The 15,093-nt window shown below is 38.0% G+C and overlaps 1 protein-coding gene across 1 annotated transcript in view; it reads right to left on the bottom strand.

The window, feature by feature from the left end:
* Nucleotides 1-15,093, bottom strand: part of LOC113041051 (calsyntenin-2-like) — a 125,922-nt gene that overhangs the window by 10,469 nt on the left and 100,360 nt on the right. The window contains exons 3-4 of the mRNA XM_026199336.1: nt 7,521-7,716; nt 4,275-4,483 (exon numbers count right to left, since the gene is read on the bottom strand). Of these exons, the coding sequence (XP_026055121.1) occupies nt 4,275-4,483; nt 7,521-7,716 (405 nt within the window). The remainder of the gene's footprint in view (nt 1-4,274; nt 4,484-7,520; nt 7,717-15,093) is intronic.

Raw genomic sequence — 15,093 nt, 5'->3', positions numbered from 1 at the left:
TTCAATCACAAAAGTAATTTAAACAGTCTAAGTGTCCCTGTTTCAGCAATTATAGATTATATCTGCAAGACAATTACATCTAATTAATAAAGACAATTAATAAGACATTTACATGTTATCTCTTTATTTTGCATTTCACAAAGCTTTATAATGGTCTATTAACTGCATTTATGGCTAATAATATAATAATGTAGGTGGGACGTATGGCTAAAAAACTACAAAAGTAGTCTTTAGTCTCACTTTAGTCTCGATCAACTCTTGATCAGCTTTTGATAAAAACACTATGTTTTAGATCACGTGATGCTGTAGAGTAACAAACATGCTATATATACTTGGAAGCTGGTTCTGCTTCCACTAAGTGCGATGCACTTTCTTTTAATCAAGACACATATAACATAGTCAATTATTACCAACATGGACTTCTGCACAGACAAGATGTTCAGATCTGACACTGTTTTATGAGTCATTTTTTTTCAGCCAAGAATTAAAGGTACATTCTCACTTTCTAACCTTTGGCGAAAAGCCAGACCATGCTCTAAAGGTTTTTTTTTTTTTTGCGATGAGTATTCTTCCTGGTCAGCAGCTCAAGAAGTGCCAGACTGACTCTGTTGGTTGAATAAAGTCAGTAAACCACAGACTGTACACCTGCAGAGCTCCAGGTTAAAGAACCTTAATGACATGGATTCTCTACCAGCTACCTGTCATTTGAGTAATGAGTGCTTTTTGTCACAGGGCTGATGTGTGTAATTTAGCATTTAGTGCCCACAGTTGCTACAGACGGCTTTGAGGTTGATGTTTGGTGTATGGCGATGAGTCCAAATGCACTCCATGGTGACAGAGTTCGTGTGAGGCTGAACTAGCAGCTAGTGATTTGATGCTCTCACACGTCCATGGGCCTGTGGTTATTTTTACCTGCTGGCTGCATTTCAATGAGACCAGCCGTGCTGTCAAGGAGACAGCAATGAGGAATAGAGGTCAGTCGCTCTGGGCTCCCAGACCAAGTCTGCACCAATCCAAAGAGCCACAAAGCTAAAGTGTGGCTTGAAAAGCCATACTTCAACAAACACAGGTACGTGGGAGGAAGGTGGAGGGGTGTGAATGTGTGTGTGTGTATAAGACAGTTGTTAGAGCTGATCACGGTAGCTATGTGAGGCGGCATGATTAAGAGAAGGGAAGTTTTAAAAGGAACAGTTATCCTCCAGGGAGTTATCAATGGGCCTCTGTCTGTGCAGCACAGATAAAACCAAGAGTATAAAAACAGCATTTAAGACAAAGAGGGTGAGACGGTGAATGCTAGTGTGTGAGAGCCTTGACTTGCCTATGGTTTTATGTGCAGTTCAAATCAGGGGGTAAGGGTTTTTTTGTTTTGTTTTTTAGAGGTCACAAATGGCTGTCCTGGCTCACTTGAGGGCTTTTCATACTTAAAACAGTTATCCCTGGGTCATTCTAAACCCTGGTTAAACCGAATCCATGGTTATCTTGCTTCAAGTTTCACACTGCTCATCATTTATCCTGGGCATTCATGAACTGATGTTTCATGCTGTACATGTCTAAACCCTGGGTCAATGTTTTTATTTGCATATGTGTGGTGTCAGTTGAATGGATAATTGTTTGCTCTCAAATGATGAAACGACAATGTTGTTTATACAATGATGTTCATACAATGAGCCTTTTTACTGTGAATGTCCAAAGGCATGTGAATATGAGGCACATGATTGGTTGTCAACTGCAAAAAGCAGCTGTAAAAAGCAGTGCTAACCCTGCCTCTAAATTACAAGTATTAAACTGTGTAATTTCTAGGCTCAAATCCCTTCTTTTGATATGTTATTGAATTCATGTATTAATATCTATTTTTGCATAAACCAAGCAAACAGCACCATGCATTTAGCATCTTAAAGCTATATAGAAGTTTTCCCAAAACTTAAAAATGAAAAATGAAAACTGCAATTACTCACTCTTATGTCATTATAAACTTTCATGGCTCTTTTTTGAGGAACAATAGTAATATTTTGAAATATCCCTCAATGTTTTTGTCCATACATTGAAAGTTAATGGGGTCCAATGTTGTTTTTAACCCCATTAACTTTTATTGTAGAGGCAAAAATGGTTTAAACATACTTTGAAATGTCTTCTTTTGTGTTCCACAGAGAAAAAAAAAAGAAAAAAAAGTAATGTGGGTTGCTAATAGAATTTTCAGTTTAAAGCAGATAATATGGGAAATGTACAATTAGATTGGAATGATTTAGACAGTTTAGACAAGTGAATTCTGCCACACTTTTCTTTATTCCAAATGTATTTAGAATATTTTGAAAGTTGCATTCACAATCTGAGGGGGCGCGTGACTCAGTTTGAATAGGCATTACACTTCAGATTGAAACTTTAAGCATGTGCCTCAGCGTGTGTTTGAATTTATGTTCTCTCAGAATAAAAGCATAAAGAACAAAGAGCACACATTTAATGGCCTCCAGCATTTATATGCTGCTGATGGTGAAAAATTCAATCTAAAACCCCCTGATATCTCTTATTTCTCACATTCCCATCTCACGTTTTTTTCCTCTGTTTTTATTATTTCTGTCTATCTTCCTATTCCTATCTATCACTCTCCTTTTCTCGCAACAAATTCCATTCAAATAAAATGCCTGAGTCAAATATTGCCTCTTTGTGTCTCGTTTCATTCGCACAGACTATGCTCAGAAATATTTTCCGCTCATAGTTCTTTGGTGCACAAAAACTATCAAGGGTTTTGAAATCTCGCAGAAGATCTTTAGTAAATTACCTCAGGTTTCAAAATGAATCATGTGGTACCGCCACCAACACAAACCAACCTTTCTTCCTCCTACCTAACGTAATTATTTGTCGTAATTAGTTAGTGTTTCTGTACTCAAACTATTTAGCATTCCCTCTGCAGTTCTCCCGATCTCATTCTTTACATCCCCTCCTCTTCCTCCTCTTCTCTCTGGACCAGAGAACACAGTGCCAGTGGGCCTGTTGTATTTAATAACTCACTCTGCCCTCTGATCCACAGTAAATGATGGAGCCAAAAGCCCTCAGAACAAAATCCACTCGGGTGGCCCATGCATCACTCAGTGCTCACTTGGCACTAACCAAACAATGTCAATGCCAGTCACACTGCAGACACTGGCAGGGCCCAAAGCGGCAAGAGGAAGTGAATGAGACAGGAGCTCTAAGTTCGACGTGAGCCCCTAAAAGAGACCGCTGCTCTTCGAGACAGCTGACATCCCACCAGAGAACATGAGAGGGAGGCAGACAGCCACAGCGGAGAGACGGGTGTCTGATCTGTGGCAGCGTGGTGATGTGATCCGTGAGCCCCGGGTCGCTCCAGCACCTCAGAGTCATCTCTGACATGTCCAGAAGTGTCAAACATTGACTGTCCAGCTGACCAATGAGCCATTTAATTCACTCATGCATTCATCGATAACCAAATAAGACATCAATTCTGCACTTGTGAATGATGAACACAGAAAACCAAAGCTAAAACAAATCAAATTCAATCATCTTCACCCAAGAGAGAATTCACAGGTGAAGTGCAAAAGTGAGAAAATGATTGGTTGGTCTTGATCACTTTCACACTATTCATACAATGACTACTCAAGTAATATTTTGGAGATTTTGTAAAAAGTAATATTGAAAGTAAATACATGTACTCCTACTAAAAAAAAACGTGTTAAAGGAACAAAATCAAACAAACATAAAGAAACATAATTTTATGTCTTACTCTTTACTTTGAAGGTCTAAAATAAAATATTTATTAATAGAGCGCAACTAGTCTTCTTTACAACTTTTTTTCTATAAAGTATATGTAATTATATTTAATTATAACTATTTTTAATGATCTGTGAACTTGTTCAACATTCCCTCTATTCAATGCAAAAAAATAAATAATAATAATTGAAAGGCTTTTACGCTCATCAAGACTGTATTTACTTGATCAAAAACAGTATTATCATATTAATGCATACTTTTTGACACCATGAGTGTATACATTGCTGTTTACCTGAATCTAGTATGCTGTAAAGCTTAATTGACACTTAATTGTGTCTGAGGAAAAAAATAAAAATAAAATCAAACGGAAAAAAAAAAATTCACTAAACATATTTAATGAAGACGTGTACCATTATTATACATTTCTTTGCAAAAAATTGTATGTACTTCTGGAAAGATACTACATGAAGTCTATACTTCATCTGATTTTGACACTTTACAGTACATCCAACTTCTGTGTTCTTTCACACATGCCTGAATCTAAGACTTACCATTTCGATCAATAGCAAAAGGTGTATCCTGTGTAACGATCTCATAGTTGCAGATTTGGCTGTACTGCGGAGAGCAATCCTGATCCCAGGCCTCAACTTGCAGAATGCTGTCATAGATCTTGCCCTCAGTAACAGTGGCATGGTATAAAGGCTCCCTGAACACTGGGGAGAACTCATTTACATCATCCACCTGGATATGAACCACCGCCCTGCAACAGAACCAGAGGGACAGACAGAGAACAACCAATCAGGGTGAGGAACAGAAGAGTTTATTCATTTTATAGAACAGAGGTGCCAACAGACCTGAGACACACAGATATTACACCTCTGAACTGTGCGACTAAATTGCAAATAGCTTTACACCTTAGAGAAATTAATGAAGACAGAAAGAAGTTCATCTCTGAGCACTGTACTGAAACCACACAAGGCTGGACTGACTGTATACATTTACATTGCGAAAAAAAAAAGAAATGTGTGTCACATGAAAGAAAAAACAGTCTGTACCATGTCTGGGGAAATTACCAAAGAAAAAAAGTGGAAAACTAATCAAAACCCACCAATAAATTGCTAAAAATTGCTGCAAAAATGTCCTGGTAAAGGATTTTTAATATGTTTACTTGATAACAAGACTACTCTGTCGTGCAGCAGGCAGAATAGACGGCTTGGTTTACCTTCCTGATGTTTCATCACAATGAAATTACTCATCAAACATTAAGCTGTTGTTTATCAAGCTGCATTCAGCAAACCGACACACACACAGATGAAGCTTTGCTGCAAATACAAACATTGCTAAGTAATGCATTTCATTTAGAATGAATCTGACCATTCACACTGAAAAACAAATGAATGTAGGCTGAGGATGCAGTTAAGATTTAACTCGAGAATTGTGGAAATTAGTCAAACTAAACAAATGCAATTATGCTGTACATACTGTATACATATGTATAACCCATGTTGTAATCTTATTCATTTAATTCAGTTTTTTAAAAGAAATTGATCACATCACACATGAAATGAAGATTGCTGTCATGTTCATTGCCTATTAAATTGTTTTATTGTACATGGAGTGGTTCTCTTCCTCTTGAAGAACTGTGATCATTTGCTTTTGCCATTACGTGTCGAAACAATAGGCATCAGCATATTGAAAATAAATGTAAAAACTAAATAAAATGGACATGTCACTCCTTTCCAACCCCAAATAATTATATGGTAACTAGCCTGAAAAGGGGCTGAGAAAGTTGCAGTGTGGTACACAGAGCTCACATAAAATCTTAAAGAAGTCCAGCTCAGTGTCTGCTGTTCACTCAAACCACTGGTGACCTTCCTTGACAGAAACATAAATTCATGTGTTTTCATACATCTTCCTAAATAAAGACATTAAGTTAATGGGACCTTCATTTAGATTATCCCGCTGAGATCCTGTACTTGGTGATCTCTCTTGCATGCACGCATTCGCACACACCCCTCAGCATCACAGTGTCAAGAGACATTCATCAGAACGACCCAAGCTGTGAAATCAAAAGCACTTCTTCATCTCTCTCTCTCTCTCTCTCACAGCAGTGGGTGCCTCAAGCATGGCTCTCTCCAGCACTTCATCAGACCTGTGTTACAGCTGCAGCGAGCTGCTATTGTATGAGAGATTGTCAGGCACGTACGGAGTTTCCGGCAACTTTGTATGTGTGTCTGTAGCCAACTCATATCCTGGAGTGCCACCAGGAACAGAGAGAGAAAAAGGAACCAGGGAAAGAGAGCGAGCAAAAGAATCAGTACCGCCGCTCCCTATACGCAGAGTACGCAGTCTGTGTAGGGCACCAACTCCCAGCGGGGGCACCATCCCAGTTGCTCAAACAAAAAAAAAACCTGCGCCATTCTCACATCTATGCCCAGGTAAAGGACATCAGCAATCCAGCGCAGAGAAAAAAAATAAAGAAAGAAAGTAAAAAAAAAAAAAAACGCCTTAAAGTTGGCTTGACGTTGGATGTTCGAGAGTCTCAAATTTAGGGACCGTCTCTAAAGTTACATGCAATATTGGAATACACTTTGCTTACGTCAGTAGCATTTGAGGAGAATGACTTCCATTCATAAAAACAACTGTGTTTATTTATTCAAATAAACTGTAAATCATATATAAATTATGCTACTTTTTTTTTTTTACATGGGCTCAAAATGCAAATTTGAAGATCAAAACCATTTAAGGAGAAAGACTTGCAGTAATAAAACAATTGTAATGTTTTCATTTAGGTGTCAGCTACAATGCACACTTATATTATATATTATATTAAAATAAATTATAAATCATTTAGGTAAAAACAAGGCCCGTTTATCACTTTAAGGTTCTCTTACGAAAATGAGCCATGGTTTTAACAATAACACCACAAATCATCATTCTTGTAGAAATGGTAACTGCAATGATTCCATTTTTTGTTTTATGCCGATTTTAGAACAGACATTGCTTTCATTTGTCACGTGTCTCCTAGCAAATTACTAATACATTAATAAAAAAGAAATAAAATACATGAAAAATAATAACCAGAAAATTACTCCAAATTAAGACAATGGTTTAGGTTGGTGAGCTGTCAGCATAGCAGTTGGTTTCCTCTGGACTCTTCTGCCTCAAAAGCTTCCAAAAATGTGGCAAAGCTTCATTCTGCTTTTAAAATGCAATAATGAAATGATGAAATTAAACAAACTGATAATTTGCACAGCAGAACACCAGTCCCTGCAACTTCTACTAAGAGTCTTGTAGATGTTATCCCAAATGACCAACAGTGCTTGAACCACTAGACCAAAATTTCCCATGTGACCTAACACTTCAAGAGTCAAATAAAAATTGTGGACCACATAACACCCCGAACGTCATTTTTTTTTTTTTAAGAGTCTTGAGTCCCCAATCCTTAATTTAGCTTTACTGCTGTTTTGCTCTGAATTTTTTTAGTAATTTAACTGGAGTGCTTCTTTAATCAATTTATTAATCAAAATAATCAGATTATTAACTTATGCACAACTGAGTTATGTAAGTGAAACCTTTAATTTCCTTTAAACAGTTAAAATCACTGTCATGAGCTAATTAGTCAAATTAAACCTGGGAACTTCTTCTCATGTAATTTTTACAAAAACAAAACCATAAAAACAACAACAACAACAACATTCAATCAACTTGCAGATCCTTCACAGACCATCAGTGGACTTCAGTCTGATCTGAACTAAACTACACCAAACAGGATCAACCAAAGTCTTTCTACTTACTTGTGGCTCTTTTTCCAATTGGCTCCACTTGGGGTGGCTCCACAGTCGTAGGCCTGGATGATGAAGGTGTATTCCTTCTGCTGCTCACAGTCTATGGGACCCCGGGCCCTCAGCACCCCTTCACCAGATGTCCTGTTCAAAACCTCAGCTTCAAATGGGGCCTCCAGCCCATGAATCTTAAATGCACAGATCTCTCCTGAAAGAAACAAGACACAGGAGGCAGAATGAGCAGCTGCGAAAACACACAAATTACTTTCTTTTTTCCACCTGCATCTCTACAAGCTATCATTGCTATAACTTTCACCCAGCAGGCCGGGCCCCCCAACCCTGGAACAGTAATATACAGGACATGGTGTGCCGTTAGAACTGAATCTATTCGTGCTGCGAGAGGAAGAATAACTGTCTGCTCGTGTAATTGCCTCATCGCAGAGCTGGAATCACATTGTGCAAGAAAGCAGAGTGCTCAAGTGCAGTGTTTTGAATGTGGTAATGACTGTGTGTACCGATAGCCCTGCTCTCGTTCTCAAGCAGCCCACCCCACCTAAGAAGAAATTGTTACAATAAAATGCACTATAGACAAAAAATTATTGTGACAAGATATTTTCACCAAGCCATACTAATTGTAAGCAATCGATTTCTTTCAGATTAGCAATAATTAGTTTGTAATATACATTCAAATTTGAATTTATTTTTCCTACTACATGGCATAAAGTAATCAAATCAAATCAAGGTACATGAATTTCATTAGCATTAGCAATACCAAACTAAAACCATTATATATACTATACACGTATAGTATTTTTGTATAGTGGAGCTGTTTAGAGTATATTTTGTGGTTATGCTATGCTATTTTTTGTAAAAGAAAATAACTTCACTGCGATGGTATCATTATACTTGCAACAGATATTATCACTTTATCATGGTACAGGTTTTTTTTGTTTGTTTGTTTTTTTTTTTAAGGGTTGATAGTATATTTTGTGGTTATTAAATTGATTTTTTTTTATAAAATAAATGAAACGTAAATAAATAAAACTAAATGAATTTCACAGCCATGGTACCATGGCATCTGATGCTATCACAGATATTTTATTTTTGTAAGGGATGACTGTCTATGGTATATTTTATGGTAATACTTCAGTATTTGTTTTAAGGGTTGCTAATCCTAATATACATTTACACAATTGTGATATTTGCTGAAGTTGGAGGCTGATTATACTGACATTAGACTGTGTCATTTTAGACTGTGTTCACTTCACTTTAAATTTTGCTGTAGCCTTGCAAACAATTTCTTCTACATACTGCAGTGTAGTCACCCGCAGTGCAGTTCTGTCCACACAATCACAGATAATGTTGACGCACAATCTGTTGACACCACAACAACTTTGAGACCACAAGAAAAGACATTGTCTTGCCACTGTATCTGTTCACTGGTCCTTTCTTGGCAGTGCTTCTATCTGGCCATACCGACTCATTTAGGGATTTAGAAAATGACCACAAAAAAGCACCGGAACGCTGACCCTGAGACAGCTGATATCACTTAAACCCCGGCAGGTCTCCGGAGCAAACAACGACGTGCCGTTACGCTGTGTGCTCAAGCCTGCTGCTGCGGACAGATAAGGCTAACTTTTCTCTCACCTTTCCATTCTCTATCAATTTCTTTTTTTTTTTTCATTTTCTTTTTTCCTCTTCTTTTCAAGCAGATCTGATTCTCTGCTCGAAAATCTCTCTACTCCCTCAGTGCTGAAATAACAATTTACTCTCCACAGTCCCTGTTCCTGTAGAGACTTGCCGTTTAAATTTCCCCTTTCTATAAGCCCCACGATGCTTTATCAAAATTAAACGTGTAGCACAATGGAGCAGGACGGCGGCAGAAATCAAACATAAAGTGGCCAGCAGCACATACAGATATGAGATTTGCAGTTCTGCTATCATTTTGGATGACTATATGAGATGAGTCGTAACACAAACGGGAAAGAACATTATATTAGAATAACAATGATCACAATGCATATGCACAGAAAAAATAAAATAAGAATAATTCCACTTGGGAGTGCATGGGAGTCTCGGGTAAACCCATTTTCCGCTCTGCTGCTGCAAATGCATTTTCCAGATTCAACTGGAGAAAGAGCAAAAGGGTCAAACCGCACAGCACAGGAAGTGATGGCAATGCAGATGTACATGTATAGGGTAATGATGGAGGGAAACCGTGAGCTTATTTACATCACGTCTCTCGATGACAGCTTGAAAACAGCAGCATCTCCTCCTGCTCCACCAGCGCAGAGGTCTGTAATCATGTGCCGAGCTCCGCCGAGTCTAAACTCTTTGGAGTTCCCCTTTGAAAGTGTTAAAGGAAGTATTAAATCGGGGCCGACAGATGTAGCATGTTTTTAATACCACCTCACATCAGCTCTGGGAGTTTAAAGAAGGGAGTTCTGGGTAAGCCAATTTGAGATTAATGAATGAAATCATCCATGTAATATCTGTACTGCTTACTGTAGAAATGCATTTGTAGTGGGGTGGTTTACAAGGAGCATGAGTGGTAAACTCCAGAGACCTGGATGACCTCCATCTCGTAAACCAATTCATTTCCCTGTTTCAAATTTGGAAGGAGCACAAATTTGATGTGTTGTATGGGACTCAGCCAGAGACAGACTGGAGACTATAATGGCTGAGTCATGCGACAGCTGACTGCAGTTCTTCGCCATTATCACAGATGCTATTTGTTATATTGAGGCAACGAAAACCAAACTTTCAGGTGGCACAGTGGTACAGAAAAGTTACCAGGTCAAAAAGCAAGACTGATTACACTTTGATGATTATTTGTGTAAACACACAGTCAGCCCTAATAAGAATTTCAATTAATAGCTCAAACTGGATTTTCAGTATTTCATGACGGAACTGCTGGAAACATCTAAATCCTCACCTTTGAGTAGTTCAAATCAATATTCCCAGTAAATTCATCTTCAGTGAGATCTGTGCGAGTCTGGTTTTGAAGTTCAGCCTTGTTAGCTTGTATAAAAACAGACACATCCAGCCAAGCATCTGTTCAATCATTATCTACTTACTTTACTCAATACACATTATAAAGCTTTGCTCTTCAACTTCAAGGTCAAACAAGACTAAGCACAATGCTCCACATAAAGAAACAGAATTTTGCATGGAAATGTAACTGCTGAAGGTTGCCAGGATGCTGCACTGTTGGTTGCTAACAGCTGCTGTATCGTGGAGGGAAATGTGAGCTTTACTGTTGCCACTCCCATTGCTAGGCCCTGCATTTTACTGCATTTCTGCACATTTTCTTATAATTCAGCTGTTCATTGACGTTGGCATGGTCCGATCCCCAAATGACGATTCTTAAAGGTCTCAAAATGGATGTCTTCCACTCGCTTTCTTGAGTAAAATCACTGTCAGTACATATACTGTACATTTCTAAAATAATTTGAACTGTAATAATTTGGGGGCAATCGTGGCCTAATGGTTAGCGAGTCGGGCTTGAAACCCGAAGGTTGTGGACAGGGGCGTAAATTTCATCTAACAGTAGGAGGGTGACAATTAAATATAAAATTTAACAATACTACAGCTAAAATTTATACTTGCAAGGATATGTATACACAAAGGAAAGCCTTACTACTGGAGACTGTGCCAAATTAGACAACGTCAAACTGCTGTGGTCACATTGCAAAACTGCTCATGTCCTTTGTATCCGTCACAGTGTTGCCAAGTCCGTGGTTTATGGGCTACTTCATCCCTGTTGCCGCAGATTGAAGAGACCCTAACAACATGTATTTTCAGCACCCCCCCCCCCCCCCCCCCCCACCAGTTAGAAACTAAAACAGTTAGTTTGGAATAGTTATAAGTACCAATTGGGAGGGTTTTGTTGTAAAAAAAAATAAAAAAAATAAAAATAGCAACCCTTTTGTCAAGCAGGTAACATCTCCTTCAGACAACCAAGTCAGTGACGTGTTCGGCAGGCACCCTCTTATACATCTGAGCTTATCACCACGATTCAGACACAGGTCCTGCTGGCGGTCGTTTCCAAAGTGTCCATTAAAGCATGCAGCGTCTCGTTCCCTCTCGGGGAACCATCATTGCATGTGTATCCCGAGACGTTTCAATTAAATCATGCAGATCCCGTACTTTTAGGATAATAAAAACGCTTCAATTTAAATCAATGATTTATATGCATTTATTTAGTTACAATTTTAAGTAACAGTCTACAGCAAAATAAAACAACCACCTTCAGAATGATACAGCAAGACTTAGCAGTTTTGTGTCAGGGTCTTTATCACTATGTGTGGGTTTATTTGGCAATAATAGAGTGACTCAACACTATCACACACACACACACACACACCCACGCACACACACACACACCCACACACACACACACACACACACACACACACGAACACACACACACACACACATATATCTGTTCTTCACTAAATGTTGTTTTTGGAACAATGAACCCTATTCAAGACATAAATGTACCCTCATACTTTCCCAACATACTGCATATTCATATTAGCTTTTTGATATATTTTCATCTACTTATAGCATGAGCTGATATGGGTTGGGGTTGATTAAAACCCTGTTCACACAAACCATCAATAGTCAAAGCCTTGATTCATTCGACTCTTTAGAGATACACTTGGCCGGCCCCATCTTCCCTTTCTTTAATTACTCTCTGGATTACATTCTTTGCTAATGATTTTCTCTCTGCCAACCCACCCCTTTCATTCTCTGTCCTCTCTTTCTATTAAACTCACACACAGACACACATGCTCACTCAATAATGCTCCTCGCCATGCATGTGTGGTTGAGGTGTTGTTGAGAGCCACTCTTCCCTCCTTCACTTCTCTCCAACGCCGTTCACCTCTTTCATCTCTCTCCAAGCCCTAAGTGTGCATATATCTATGTCTGGATGGGGTAATGGCCCTATCAAGTGTGTGAAGTGAGCCTGAGGATGGACCAGTGCACATCAAATCATTAGTCATTTTTAGTGCTGGCATATCCACATAGTTTAACATTGATTTACAGCACACAAGCCGCTTTGATCGAAATCCATTGACACACACACAGAAAGATGAAGGCTGAACAGCACAGAATGAAAGAATGAAATACCATGCTTCTTTCGGCAAAATGTAATTATATGGATCATTTGACAGATCTAATATAATTGATTGAGGTTTTCTGATAAACAGAGCAAAAAAGCACCCCCTATACATATATAAAAAAGTAGTTGTTGAATGAATAAATGTCATTATATATATATATATATATATATATATATATATATATATAATGCATTTATCCCATTTACTTGGATTAAGTGTCCAAATACATTTTGGATCATGTATCTCTGGCTAAAAACCTTGATCCTAAAACAAAGGACATAGAGAAAAACTTAAAGAGAATCTCACATTTACTGTTCAGTCCAATTCATACAGTATCACTGTAAGCTCTAGCAAAGGTCATTTAGCAGAGAATGTCATGTAAGAGAGCGCATATGGCTGAACATTTGGGAGGAGTGCTTGCATTTGACATTCAGAGGGGAAAGAGTAGCCAGTGAAATGGCCTGGCAAAATGAATCTTTCTTTCTTTGACAAGAAAAGTCTTGGTGGAAAGTACTGACCTAATGTTTATGACACACTACGAATCCCAAAGGTGCCTATTATAAAGCAACACTGGAGGATTCAGTGCACTCATAAAGGCTTTTTCATTATGATAAAAGAATACCTCATTGCATTCAGGGCGATAGCAAAGTCATCTATTTGATCCTTTGGCTAATAAACATTGGCTCGCTATGGCCATTTTTTACTCCTGCCTTAATAATCAAGAAAAAAACAGAGTGATGTAAAGAAAATTCATAATTTTCCTGAAGCTTTGGTAATGAAGGGATGTAATTATCTTAATTGATCTCATTAAGTTCCACCATAATAATTTATGTAGCAAACTGTGCTTTCAAAAACAAGTAAAACAACCTTTTGTTGCTCAGCCTCTAAATTACTGAAAGCACAGAGAGGCACCGAATGGATAAAACGGATTCCTTGGGTTTTTTGCAAGGCTCTTAGGAAATACAATGTCTAATTGACAATGCTGTACTTACTTTCATTATAGCTTAAAAAGGGGTCACAGAATTAATCAGACCTGGTGCTCCCCAACCAAGGACAAGTTTCACACTCATCGATTATGTTCCTTTTAAGTTATATAGGTTTGAATCTTTACTAAGTGCTGGTTTGGTGTTTGTCTAGCTGATGAAGCAGTTGTCAACTCATATTGCTAAGACCGTGACATTTAAAAAGCCTGTAGAGAATTAATTAATGCTCTTTAACATCCATGCAATCATCCAATTTGATTCATTTGGAATGATTCATAATTACTTTCAAAAATATGCTGACATAAATATAATTGGAGAGACAATTTGCAGTATTATTATTGAAATATTGACAAAATTATTATATGAATTATATTGATGAAATAAATATAGTATAGCAAAAAAACAACAACATTAATAATACATTTGTGCATGATGTGACAGAAAAAAAAATATTGAACCAATAATACTAATAATTAAGATTACTAAAGAATTCTGTATAATAATGCATTGATTCATTTTTATGGTCTGAAAACACACATTAGGATACTTTATTTAAAAAAAAATAAAAACAGTGTCCATAACAACAAAATTTTCAGCTTTCGATGAGCTAATCCCTATAATGTCCAGTTCCCAGCAGTTCAGTCAACAGTAAAGTGTGGTGCACAGAAAGTCAATGTGACACTCTCTCATCCCTCAGAAAGCCAGAGAAAATGAGAAAGGTGTTGAGACTGTGAGTTTGCAAGAAGTAGAGTGTATCAGCAAAAGAAGCAGTGTACAGCCAGAGTCCAGAGTGCTTATCTCATTGATTTACAGTGTGTGAAGAACAGAATGGAGGCAGGAGAGCAAAGACTATAAATAGAGATTTAGGCCCTTGGGCCGTCAGGTTTGTTTGCTTCTCCACCTCCCATTCTAGATGATCTCAGTCCTCTCCATTTAATTATTCAAAAAGTAAAGCCATAGCTTGACTGAGCTATGAGCCCCACCTTTGACTGAGCCCCACCTTTCATTCTCTGCTTCACCAGCCTTAAGGCAACATGTGAACCTCCTGGCATGCAGTTAACTGGCCTTCCTCCTGGAAGTCCACGGTCAAAGGTTAAAGCACTCTGGGGTTGCCGGAATGGCAGTTGACACTCACACTGGGACTCAGGTTTTCAGCTGAGAAGAACTACAATAAACAGTGCACAACTAGTTGTGAAAGCTAATTTAAATGTTCAATGTGTTTAAGTGGGTACTATTTAGACTTTTGACGTTGACATTTATAATGGTTTGGGGTGAAACCATTATACCGCTATGTTTAAGTACTAAACTTTGATATATGTCATAAAAATATTTTTGGCTAAACAGCATCCATAAAAAAAAAAAAAAAAAAAAAAATGAATATGCCTGTGCTTTTTGTGTACATTTCAGAGAACCAGGACAAATATTTCAATCGATCGCTCAGGCGTTTAAGAGGCACCGGAATGAGGCACCGAA

Source organism: Carassius auratus, chromosome 2 (assembly GCF_003368295.1).
Source record: "Carassius auratus strain Wakin chromosome 2, ASM336829v1, whole genome shotgun sequence".
Lineage (NCBI taxonomy): Eukaryota > Metazoa > Chordata > Actinopteri > Cypriniformes > Cyprinidae > Carassius > Carassius auratus.
This window is presented reverse-complemented; position numbering and strand designations above follow the sequence as displayed.